The following is a 12,589-nucleotide window of genomic DNA, read 5'->3' as shown; positions in this document are numbered from 1 at the left end:
GGTCACACTGTGAAAAAGACAAGTCACTGGAAAAGACAATAATGCTAGGAAAAAGTACTTCTTCACCCAAAGGGTGATTAACACGTGGAATTAACTGCCACAGGAGGTGGTGACGGCTACAGTCATAGACAGCTTCAAGAAGGGATTGGATAAGCATATGGAGCAGAGGTCCATCAGTGGCTATTAGCCACAGCTTATCGTTGGAACTGTCTGGGGCAAGTGATGCTCTGTATTCTTGGTGATGCTTGGGAGAGGGGCAGTGGGAGGGCTTCTAGTGTCCTGGCCCCACTGGTGGACCTCCAGATGGCATCTGGTTTTTTTGGCCACTGTGTGACACAGAGTGTTGGACTGGATGGGCCATTGGCCTGATCCAACATGGCTTCTCTTATGTTTCGGAGGACATTAATTCATAGGCAGAAAAGAGTGAAGAGTGTTAGGGCTCCCCACCAAACCCGAAGGAGCGCAGTCAGCCTCAGGACATCGCCGTCCCAGTTCCAAAGGGAAGGAAAGCCGGAACTCTGCGGCTGCCACCGCCCCCTTCCCCTCCTCCTCCTGCAGCGGGCAGGACGCCTGCGCCTGGCGCTGCCTGGGGAGGAGGGCGGAGGCGCATCCCAGCCAGGCGCAAAGAAGCCGCTGCCGGGCGAGGGAGGGGGGCGCAACATGAGCGGCCAGCGCTGAGTCTCCGCCTCGCCTGCTTGGCTCGTTGGCGCGCAGCGGCGGGGGAGGAGGACAAAGGGCCAGCGTCCGCCTTCGGCTCTCTGTCGCCGGCGCCGGCATGGGGGAGAGGCTCCGAGGCCAGCCCGGCGTTTCCTCGGCGGCGGCAGCAGCAGCAGCGACGGCGACGACAGCCGCCGCCGCCATCCCCACCTGCTCGCTGCACAACGGGCTGCTGCACAACGGCTTCCATTCGCTGCCCAGCAATGGAGAAGCCTCTCGCCCGCTGCTCTTCCGACAGGAGCTGCCCCTGCCCAGCCATGGCTCCCCGGCCAAGAAATGCAGGACGCGCCGGAGGATGGATTCAGGCAGGAAAAACAGGCCACGTAAGTGAGGAATGCGGAGGGCCGCCTCTTTTTTTTCTTTTTAGGTGGTGTGCAGTGTGGCGTTGCATTGCAAGCGTGCCAAGGGGCCGAGCGGCAACGCCGGGAATTGCTCTTCTCGCCTTCCACTCCTTGAGAGGCCGAGTGACCATTTTGCAGACTCCCCCTTAAGGCGGCGGGAAGGGGAGGGGGGAGAAACCGCCTTGTGAATGAGGCCGCGATGCAGGTCCCGTGTCTTCCCCGCCCTCTGGCACGGCGCGCTCACGTGCATGCTGTCACTGTGCAAACGCTGGGATGGGAGATCCAGTCGTGAGCGGCAATGGCTTCCTGTGCTAAAGGAGATTATAAAACCCCTTAATTAAATGGGAGAGAGTGCAATTAAATAATAATAATTTTAACAAGCCCGAGAACGTCTTAGACATTTCATTGATAGGGATCTGCCTATTAAGGAACGCAGTAAATCCCTTCCTTCCATTATTATTTTATTTGCTCTAAGCCCGAGAGAAGCCTTCCCAGGCTCCTCCGCCGGATTGTGGTGCGCGACCGCCCTCCCTTCGCCGCCGCTCAACAATCAGTTCATTAAATATTGTCTGGGGCCAGCCAATAAGGGCGCGCTGTCTGGGAACACACCCACTGATACCACGTAGGCTGGTCCCGTTGTTGGCCAATGAGGTGGCTGGGAGGGAGTGGGTTTGTCCGGGTTTCCACACCGCCCGGGTGCAGAAGGCGAAAATGAGAGATTTCTCAATTTTATAGTCCGCATAAATGTGACCTTGTTCAAGCGGAGACCGATTGTTGGGGATGTGAATGTCGCGCAGGCTGGGGTTGTTGCTGTCAAAGAAACCTGCAGCTGGGTCCTTGCAGAACTCAGAATGAAACTCATAATTGACCAGAAACACTGTAAGTAAATGACATTGATCGCTAAATTGAAGATTTTAGAGTTGTTAGTAGCACAGTGCCTTTTTAGCCTGTTTCTTTCTCACTTTTTCTTTAATTCAGTATACAAGATCGTCTTAGGAGTTGGGAGAGTTTGATCCAGCATTTGATCTCAAGTGGGTTAACATGTGCGTTTGAGTAGAAAGGTATAATAGATGTTTAGCTGGAGCCCTCTTTTACCTATGATTCTGTGTGAAATCAAAGCTTACATTTCACTGAACTCCCTGGTTCAAGAAATAGTGTTGTGATCAGCACATCTCTTTGTTTCTTCTTTCCTTAGGAAGTTTTAAAGTTCATCATACTCTGAAAGTGTGATGTAGTATTAAATAAGTTTTGTAAGTATGTACAGTGCCTCTGAAATAATTACAATAATGAGATTTACTGCCTGATCCCGACTTTGTTTATTTGGCTACCTTTCTGGACAAGTTGCTGACCTAGCAAATGCTCTGTTATGCATGCCCATGGAGGGGGAATACTTAGAGTGTACTATTATTACTCTAGTTGCATAGTATTTTAACTATGCGTGATGAAATATAGTATGAAAGTTTTGAAGAGTACACAGACTTAAAGCTGATTAAGAAAGGATAAACTGGTTAATACACCAGAGCTGGGAATTGCACACACACACTTGGAAGTGTCTGTAGTGTGTACTAGTCCTGAGTTCAAGTCCTTGGATTTATTATGACTAGTGACTTAAAGATACAGACGGCATATATTAAATGTGGATATTTTGTCATTAATTATTGTGGTAACAGAGTTGCATTATATGATTTGTGATGTAAGACTTGCTTGTGAAATCAGTGCTGTTTAATTGCACTGATTTCAGAAGCAAGGCCTGCCTCACAGAAGCACCTCATGCAACCCTTTGGGAATGTTTTTGGAATCTTCAGTATGGTTATTCAGCAGTAAATCCCATTGATCTGGATTAGACATATTCATTCTTAAATTACAACCTGAGAAGACAGTGTTTTGGAAAATGCTATTCATTGTGAAACAGGTGGAGTAAGGCTGGGTTCCCAAGACTACAGGTGCAAAAAACATTGTTCTTTTATTTGTTTGGAGCTAATGCTTATGTATAGGTGGCAGTTCCTGTTACTCTTCCAGTTCCTTGGCAGTAATAAAAATAGAATATAATCTGTTTTGTTAATTGAATTCCTTTTTTTTGCATGTCTGTAGTTAGTGGTCTTTTTTTCCATTGATAAGATTTCGTTCTTTAAGGTAGAAATGTTTACTTCTAGCGAAACCAGCAGTTCTGTACAGAGGAGGTGATCAACTTCTGCTGCCTCTTCACGTAGCTGTCAAAACTGGTATCAGAAAGCAAAGCTAAGGGGAGAATCTTAAAGCCTATTTTGGCAGAATTAGTGGGAGTATCATAAATAATTAAATCTGCAGTGCCATCCTAAACAGCGTTACACCTTTCTAAGCCCACTGACTTCAGAGCACTTACAAGAGGGTAACTTTGCCTAGGATGGCTCTGCTAGTCTAATACTTGTGTGAAATGGACATGAAAAGATTGGGTCCATACATCTTTGCTGATTTTATTAATCCCAGTCTGCATTTGAATATCAGAATTTAAAAACAAACAATTATTTGGATTACACAAACAGTTTGAGACCACTTTGGTTTCACATAGTCCTTTTAAATAAGGAAATACATATTTTGATCAGTTACATCCTTTTCTGAAATGGCTAGGAATATAGAAGAGATTAAGAACATAAGAGAAGCCATGTTGGATCAGGCCAACGGCCCATCCAGTCCAACACTCTGTGTCACACAACTTTATATATACACACACACTGTGGCTAATAGCCACTGATGGACCTGTGCTCCATATTTCTCTACTTTCTCCATCCCATGCATTATCTTGTAAACCTCTATCATGTCACCCCGCAGTCGACATTTCTCCAAGCTAAAGAGTCCCAAGCGTTTCAACCTTTCGTTATAGGGAAAGTGTTCCAGCCCTTTAATCATTCTAGTTGCCCTTTTCTGGACTTTCTCCAATGCTATAATATCCTTTTTGAGGTGCGGCGACCAGAACTGCACACAGTACTCCAAATGAGACCGCACCATCGATTTATACAGGGGCATTATGATACTACATTATAGATTACTACAAGATCCATAGATTTGTGTGTGGGGGGTGGTATCATGTGTTGAGACAGCCTTTGCTATCATAGTTTGTACCCCTCTGCTGTTTTCTGCCTGTTGATGCATTAAAACAAAGATGTGCATAGCACACCACAGTGAAATAAAGAAGATGTGCAATGATAAACAGTCCCGTCTTTCCAGTTTGCTGTGATAGTCGGTTGTGGGCCTCTGAAGGAGCCTGTTAGTTATATGTGTTAAAGGTGACTCCTTGCGAGTTGTGTTGTCTGATTGTGTGAAGGCAGATCCAGATTAAATCCAAGTGTAGCAAACTTTGAAACTTAAGCGGTTTTTCTCTGATCACTCACTCTCTGCATGGCACAAACGTAATTGCCATAACTTTTTATTACAAGAAACAAGTTAGCCAAGTTGTGATGCCAAACCTTACAAGTGCATAATATTTCTAATAAGGGCATGGCAGTCAGGCAGTGTGGAAACAGAGACTTCTGAAGTAGTTCCAGTCTGAGCCAAGGTATGTTGAAGAAAATCAAGGATATAAGTATATTTACTCTTATTGCCGGATTTACAAGTTAGACTTTGGAATCTCTGAAGTTCATGTCGGATTGTGTTACAAGTGTATACCTATGCCATAACAAAATAATTACAATCTGTTTTGAATTCAGAATTCTTGTTTTTTTAAGTATTTTATGTAGTCTCAGAAACACGTATACACTTTTCTAAAGAAGGTGTTTATTTTTCTATGCTTTTCCAATAAATAAAATGAGAGGGGGACTGTAAATCTTACAAGGAAGAGGGAATCCCATTCTTCCTGTAGCTTTGCCAACCTGCCTGTCTTGCAGATTCCTGGAAAACGTTCCCGACTCTGTTGTGATGCTGATCCTACAGAGAGAGAGAGAGAGAGCGTGCTCCTGGTTTATGATACATTGCAGCCACACATAACTTCTTGGGCAGCTGGAGAAACTGAAAGCATGTTGTCCAGCAGAAATAGACTATTGTTACGTAGCTGCAGGTAGTATGGGTGAATCCAAAAAGAGGTTGTGGTGACCTCTGGTGCTTGACTCTCTTTCTCTCCTCTGACTCCCTGTTCATTAACTGCGTGACTCATGAGTCCATGCAGAAGGGAGAGTGCCCAGTGGCTGCTGGGTCCGCTGACGAGCAGAAGAAGAGGTTGCAGCAACTTTCAGCACTTGGCTTTCCCTCTTTTCTGACTCCCTGCCCCAGAAGAGAACCTAGACAGGCAGGCAGGCAGGCAAAGAGCAGTGGGCACTCAGGTGTACAGCATCCAGGGAACGGGGAGCACTGCAGCGCCTTCAGGTGCATGTTGTGGTGCCTGAAAGGTGTGTCCTCCGCTGCTGGGGTGGGTGTGCTGAAAAATTGAAAGGGGGCAGAGCCCCATGTGCCCCCACTGGCTATGGCCCTGCATATCCCCCTCCTCAGTCTTTCAGTTCTTAAAAGTTCCTTTTTACAAGATAATCCTGTGAAGATTTACTCCAGTCTAAGCCAAGTGAAATCAACTCTCCACAGATTTGTGTTGTTAACATGCAAGTCAATGAAAAGCTGCGTGCAAAACCAAATATTTTTGTGAACCCTGTGTGAAAAGGCAGCCCACAAAGTACCATAAGGGGAAAAATAGAAAGAGATACAGAGTCAAGCCCTGTGGTATACACAAAATCACCTCAGGCTAGAATGCTGTATATCACCAACTCACCCACCCTAGCAATCAATCTCTACAGTTTCAATATTCTAAGATAGCAATTTTGCATTGCACCTTGTGAAAATATATATAAATAAAGTACATTTCCTCTATTCCAAAGATGTTGACGAACAAGAATTCTGATGTTAATACTTAATCTTAGTTATCTTGTTTTGGCTTTGTACATTAGTTAACTGAGTCTGTGACCAACTTCTTCCTCATCAAGTTGGCTATATCCATTCAAGCATACAGTGTTGGACTTGAACCAATGTCTTCTTAATTTGTTTCACTCTGAGTCACTTCTGGGAGTTGCAGTATGTGAATGCACTTCTTGCTGACTGTACCTTTCCCATCACAGCAAACTCTTCTCTTAAATCTTTCTGTAAATTGGAGGACAACCATCAAAAGTCACTGGATGTAAGCATCCTATTCTAAGGGGAGAGAAAACTGCACTACTTACAGTTTTGGAGCTGCTTTTCTGCATCCAAAAGGCAGAACTTGTTTTTTTATTGGTAGCCAAGTAAATGTTGCCTGTATTCCCTTTTCCCCCTATATCTTTCCCTCCCCTTTTCAGAATGGTGTTTATTTATTTTGCTCCATTCTACAAGCTGCCAAGAAATTTTGCACTGTACAAAATTCAACTCATAGTTCTGGTGTTTATCCATAAAGCCTGTTGTACCCAGCATATTTCCATTGGTATGTTCCACCATTACGTTTACAATCAACTAGAAAGAGTTGACTCAGTTATTGTATCTGTGTGCCAAATCTAGTCTTCAGTCTTTCCCCAGTCTCTAGATAGATACTTTAACCTGTGCATCTTCCAGAAGGGGCATGTAAGATGTTTTCATTCAAACTGATTTCCAGTATTACCCAAAGCAGAGTTTACACTGGGGTGGCCAAACATAAGAGCCACAAAGAATTAATGTCAGATGTTTGAGAGCGGCAAGACAGGAAGAAAGGAAGATGGGGAGGGAGATGTGGAAAGAAAGCAACTTTAAATGCATGTCATTTGTCCACTGGCTGGCTTGGAGGAGTGATTCAGAGAGCCAAATGCCTTGTCCAAGCCAGCTGATGGAGCAATGGGGGCTTTGAGAACCACACAATATGTGTAAAAGACCACAGTTTGGCCACCCCGGTTTACATTCTTCTAAGCCCATTGAGTTCAGAAGAAGGTAACTCGGCTTAGGGTGGCACTGTTTCATGGCCAATGGTGAGTGGCAAAAGAGGAGGAAATAACTGACATGCTGGTATCTGGCCCAAGCTCTTGGGGAGGGGAATAGGTGATAAGACCAGTCACATAATTCCTCATTCTAAGAGTACAATTTTTAAAAAATGATGCTGAACTATTGTTGGAATCCTGTAGGACTTGGTTCACGCCTGTGTGTACTTCAGTGGTGTGAGCCATCATAGATCACAAAAATTGTCATTCTGTCGCACAATACTGGGCTTGGTTCTCATATGCTGCTATAAGTCATCAGGGGTTCAGAACTCAAGTGTGTGAGGAACCCAAGAACTGAACGTGTGAGGGACCCAAGAACTTAACTGAATGAAGAAGCCATTGTTGACTGATTGTCAAATTGGTAAGTTTTAAGCACACATAAAGCAAAATTATTCCACACCACTTCTCACAAGTACATGCAACTTCTGAAGTATGGTTTCTGACTTCCCAGTTTGGGCTGTGTGGGAGTCACTTGTGATTGCACTGGAGATGGTGTTATGTAATAGTTAATTGCAATGCAGTTGCTGGTATATTTCCCCCCTAGTTATATTATGCAATCCAAATTTTAGGTAATGTTCAACATTGTTTTTCTGTACCATGCCCATATAAACACATGGGTTCACTTCTAATTGGATAAGTAAATACACAAAACTGTGGCTCTGTGGGAGAGATGGTACACTGAAACTAACTTCAAAGAATTCTTCAGCAGGCCAGAAGACTCCCTGTAATCGTATGAGCAAGATCTCACTCTTGAAATCCACATTAATTGATTCCAAGTCCAGCAATTTTTGGTTATCTGTGCATCAAAGTGAATTATAAACCCCTTCCCAAAATTGGCTTTGTATTCTTAACCATTCCTGTTTATCAAAAGAAGTTGTTCCTTTATTTGAAATGCAGACAGGTCTTAATGTGTAACGATTCTGGATAGCCTTGGACCTGTCCAGTTTAGAATGTACTTGGAAACTGTGTTAAAGGTACTGTTGCATTAACCATAAATGACCCTTCCCCTAGATAGTTCAGTTGTTGGCATGTATCAGGTTATCTGATCTTTGTAATCATTTAGATACCTTCCGTTTGCTCAGGCCTAGTGCTAGGTAGGTTGACATAATTCCCAGGCTGTAAATAAGTTTAGCAATATCGTTTTTGATAATTGGGCAGCAGCACATTATGGCTAAGCCTCTGTGGCTCTGTTTTGTTTTGATTTGCAACTCTAGATCACAGAATGGATATGTACTGCTTTGTTCATATGGCCGTTGGCCTATTAAACCTCTGTGGATTTAGGGTAAGATTCCAAAGGTTCTTCTAGAAAGGGATGAATTGGCTTCCTGCCCTAAGTTGATGATCTTCTGGATTTTTTTGTGAACTTTGCCCTAACCAAACATGGGAGGGAGGGTTGTTAAAATGAGGTTTCCCAAAACTGAATTTATGCTTCTGTGAGCATGGGATTGTTAAAAATAGAAATGGAAAAAATAATGAAAACTTATTTCCTTTTGTTTGCTTTATTGTGTTTGTGTGTGTATTTAGGTAATTGCAAATAAGTCTCTGTCGGAGCACAAGGGTAGCATGATCACAATGATAATTCTGGAAAGACAGTTCTGGAAAGACAGTTGTGTTAATCTGTTATAGCAAAACAAAAGAGAAATCTTAAGAAGACCTTAAAAGACTAACAATACTTATCCCAACAGGCGTTTATATGAGTCCGATCTCACGTTATCAAATGGTACAGATGGGATCTGAAGAAGTGAGTTCTGATTCAGGAAAGCTCATGGTGGAATAAAAGTTGGTTTTTAAGGTGCCACTGGTCTTCTGTACTATTATTCCAGTTCTAGTAACTTTTAATGGCATACCTGTATTATTATTGTAGTGAGACCTCATAACAATAACAAGGGTAAGATAATTGCTGGATTGCTCTATGGACACCAATATATGTGTGGCATGTTTTGAAAGACTCTTGTAAATAGCTCATAAACATTAAATGTAAATATAGTAGAAGTTTAAATTTTGGAACTATTAACAGACAGATGATGCTGATGAAGACTTTGGTGACAATCCATCTGGCCTTATATTGTACTGTTTTGTTCTCCTGTTTTGAGCAACTGTTTTATTCATGGTATGTTATTTTTGTTTTGTATATACATTGCACAATGGTAGTTGTGTATTAAAATTTTAGTATTTTAATCCTGCTTGGTCTTTTGGGATTTAAAGCAACAGTGGGCAAAAAAAATGTGCTCATATGTCCTTTGGTTTGCTTTAATTTTGCTATCTGCTCTTCTTTTAATGTGGAGTTCTTAAGCACGCACCGTCAAGTATTATAATATTATAAAATTGCCGGACATCATTTTTTAAAAGCATTGCATAATGAAGTCTTCCTTACCAAGCAAACAACCCTGGGGACTGCTCCATTATTGGGCATCTGCTGTGTGTTACATGGTCTTTGTACTTGCAAAGAAGATTGCACTGCTTGTAGTTCTAGAAGGTCATATATACAAAATGTAGCTCTCAGACAGTGAAATCCTAAGTGTAGTTACACCTTTCTAAGTCAATTGAAGTTAGTGGGGTTTAGAAGGGCATAACTGTTTAGAATTTGCACTGTAAATAATCTCTGTAACTACACTGGTTTCAGTTCCCAAACATGTGGAGGAATATACCTTATTTAACAATCAAGATCAACTAACCCACCATACTCTAACCAGGCAACAGGTGCATTGGAGGTGTGGGGTTACCAACCTCCAGGTGGCAGCTGGAGATCTCTCACTATTATAACTGATCTCCAGGTGACAAAGATCAATTCACCAGGTATCTCCAGGTATTTCCCACCTTGCAGCTGGCAACTCTCCATGGCAATACAACATCTGTAATTTCTTGTTTTCAAACACTTTTATTAGTAACATATGGTAATAAATTTCAACTTCTTACTAAATTAATAATTACTTTTTTTTAATCTATCCCATATATTACTTTCTACCCACCCCTCCCCCCATTACTTGACCCCCTCCCCCGCGCCGGTGTTATATACTTAAAATCTTAATATTAAAGGTACCCTTAATAAGAACCGAAATTAATATCCTCCAACATCTGTAATTTCTTTGCTGCCCTTCTGTAGATTTTAAAGGTTGTGCACCCTTCATGATTTGGTCATCTGATTTCCTTTCCTTTTGGCTTTCCTTTGTGCTGGATTAATGGCTTCAAGTGGTATAATGGAATCTAGCACTTTAAAAAAAGTGCTAACTTTTGTTTCTGACTGTGTTAGCAAGCCAGCTGAAATATGTTCCAGATATTCAAAAGAGGGATGGGTAGAGAGAGAGGAAGCAAAAGTCATTTGTCCTGTCTTTCCCAGAATGACAAACAGAAGCATTCTGTAGAATCTCCCACTATTGAATATTTCACAATAGTATATATCAAACCCACAAGTCAAGGGTCTTCTGAATAAACCCTTGGGCTGCTTTGGATGTTAAGAAGAGGCAAGGGAGGAACGATTAGTCACTTGAGTTTTGTTTCCCATTGTTCTCAAAGGAGAGATATGTGCAATTTGCCATTTCCCCCCTCCCCCCACAGGGAATCTGTGCTTTCCTGGTAAAAGGACAAAGCACATCTTTCCTGTTTCTTAAAAAGAGAAAGTGCAGGATGCTTATCCTTTTGTTTATTTACTTTTTTTGTAGTTCACCTTTCTTACCTTGACTCAAGGTGGATTACACAAATGAAAACAACACAGAAAGAGCAGTTGAATAGATACAAACAATGTAATGAAACCTGATTACAAAATTAGAGAATGACATACAACAAAACAGTAATGGTCATGCAGCATTGTGACAAAACTGTGCTGCAGAGTTAGAGAAGCAGTGCAGCAGCATAAGATTATGCAATGAGCAAAGCAGTGGATTTCTTGGGCGTTAACCCTGGCCGTGTTCCCCTTGTATCCCTACCACGTCTTCAGGAAACATTATGGTAGTGCCTTGTGTTGAGCCTGTGAACAAGTTTTGAAAAAGAGTTGTGAGAGCCACCACAGGAAGGCTGCCAAGGAGGGGGAGCTTTTAAAAAAAGGTTTGCAAAGTCCTGAGCTAAGCATCCTTCCTGCAGAACCAGTGGTGATATTTTCTGGGGTCCTCAGAAGTGAGGCTCATTGCTTTGGGGAAGATATATTTTAGTAGTCACTAAGAAACACACATGAAACACCATGATGCCCACGGGTACCACTCTGGAGTCTCTCAGCTGTACAGTATGTTCAAAAACAAGGTTTTTTTCATGCAATCCTAAGCAGAGCTACTTCAGTCTAAACCGATTTAAATCAATGGGTGTAAACTGGAATCACTCTGTATAGGACTGCTGTGTTAACTTTGTCTTTCTGCGTTTTTTTAATAGACTGTGAATTCCATGGCCTCTTCTTACTCTTAAATCTTGAGTACAGACTTTCTGTTCGCTCCATGTAATGTCATTGTGACCAAGGAGTAGTTGTGGGAATTCCTGTTGAGTCCTCATAGCCTGTAGCAGGAAGCTTTGGTGTGTGCAGCAGGTGACTTAGTTTATTTTTTCCAGTCCAGCCAATGAATGCCCTGTATCTCTCCTTCTAATCTTGCCTCTCTTCATAAACAGAGATGCTGTGCTTTTGGAAATGCCCCACTTTTTAAAACACTGTTTACAATTCAAGGTGTGTGGTGGGGGTGGGTGGGAGAAACATACTGAAGTACCTCTGTGGTCATTTCCTCTGCCATTATCCAAATTATAAAGGCAGATCTCTTGACTGTAGCTGTAGAATGTGGCTTTAAGCTTTATTGGCATTTGATGAGCAATCTTAGTTATTTGGTGCCACTGATTTATGGGTGACATGTTAACTTTGGCAAATATCCACTGCCGAAAGATCTCTTTCATATGTTGCAAGTTGGCTATGCTTTCTGCACCATTCACAAATTGTTCAGTATATATAGCAGTCCAGGAGTGTGAATTTGCAGTTGTCTTGGCAAAGTTTGTAGTTAGAGTTCTCTGTGGCTTAAAGACTTGGATTTGTGTAAGTCTGTGATGTGGTTAAGTTTTACTGTATCATGGCACAATATAATGTGGCCCAATTCTTTTTATTGTTTAATGTTGAATGCCCTAGACTATTAAGTTATCTGTATTGGTTTCAAGTCTTCTGTGAGTTTATTGTTTGTTTTCTTAAGATGGAATTTAATTGGAAGCATTATGTATCCCCTTACAGGGCATTGCTGTTTAGAGAAACACTTTGATATTTTTTGGCATTCCTTTGTGATTTGTAGATTAGTCTCCTGTTGAGTAGAACTTGGCATATATAGTACTTGGATTCTTCTTCATTTGAGAAGCTGGGACTTTGACAGATCAGAGTACATTTCTTTTTCATGAAAACAGAGGTAGTTTTGTTTAAATGCCATGATACCTCAAAGATTTTGAACTGACTCGTTAGCCAAATGATCTCGCTCATTGGTGTAGTCAGATCAGCCCCTGACTGAGTGAGGCTATGAGGCGGCATTCTTCAGCAGGTCAGTATGGATTCTATATGGTAAGGGGAGGATCTACACAGGAGGTTTTACTGTGCGACCTTTGTGGTGATAGTAGGCAGAGGGTACAAATACAGCCCGTGCTATGAAA

At 42.3% G+C, this 12,589-nt stretch overlaps 1 protein-coding gene across 2 annotated transcripts in view; it reads left to right on the top strand.

The window, feature by feature from the left end:
• The first annotated feature begins 648 nt into the window (after positions 1-648).
• PANK1 (pantothenate kinase 1) overlaps positions 649-12,589 on the top strand; it is a 32,053-nt gene continuing 20,112 nt past the window's right edge. Inside the window, exon 1 of one of the 2 annotated variants that reach the window (XM_060241300.1) lies at positions 649-1,040. In XM_060241300.1, coding sequence (XP_060097283.1) covers positions 776-1,040 — 265 coding nt within the window. In that variant the 5' untranslated portion in view covers positions 649-775. Of the gene's footprint in view, positions 1,041-1,739; positions 1,938-12,589 lie in introns of those variants that run through there. The other variant, XM_060241301.1, reaches the window with a different exon arrangement.

Source organism: Heteronotia binoei, chromosome 6, assembly GCF_032191835.1.
Source record: "Heteronotia binoei isolate CCM8104 ecotype False Entrance Well chromosome 6, APGP_CSIRO_Hbin_v1, whole genome shotgun sequence".
Lineage (NCBI taxonomy): Eukaryota > Metazoa > Chordata > Lepidosauria > Squamata > Gekkonidae > Heteronotia > Heteronotia binoei.
This window is presented reverse-complemented; position numbering and strand designations above follow the sequence as displayed.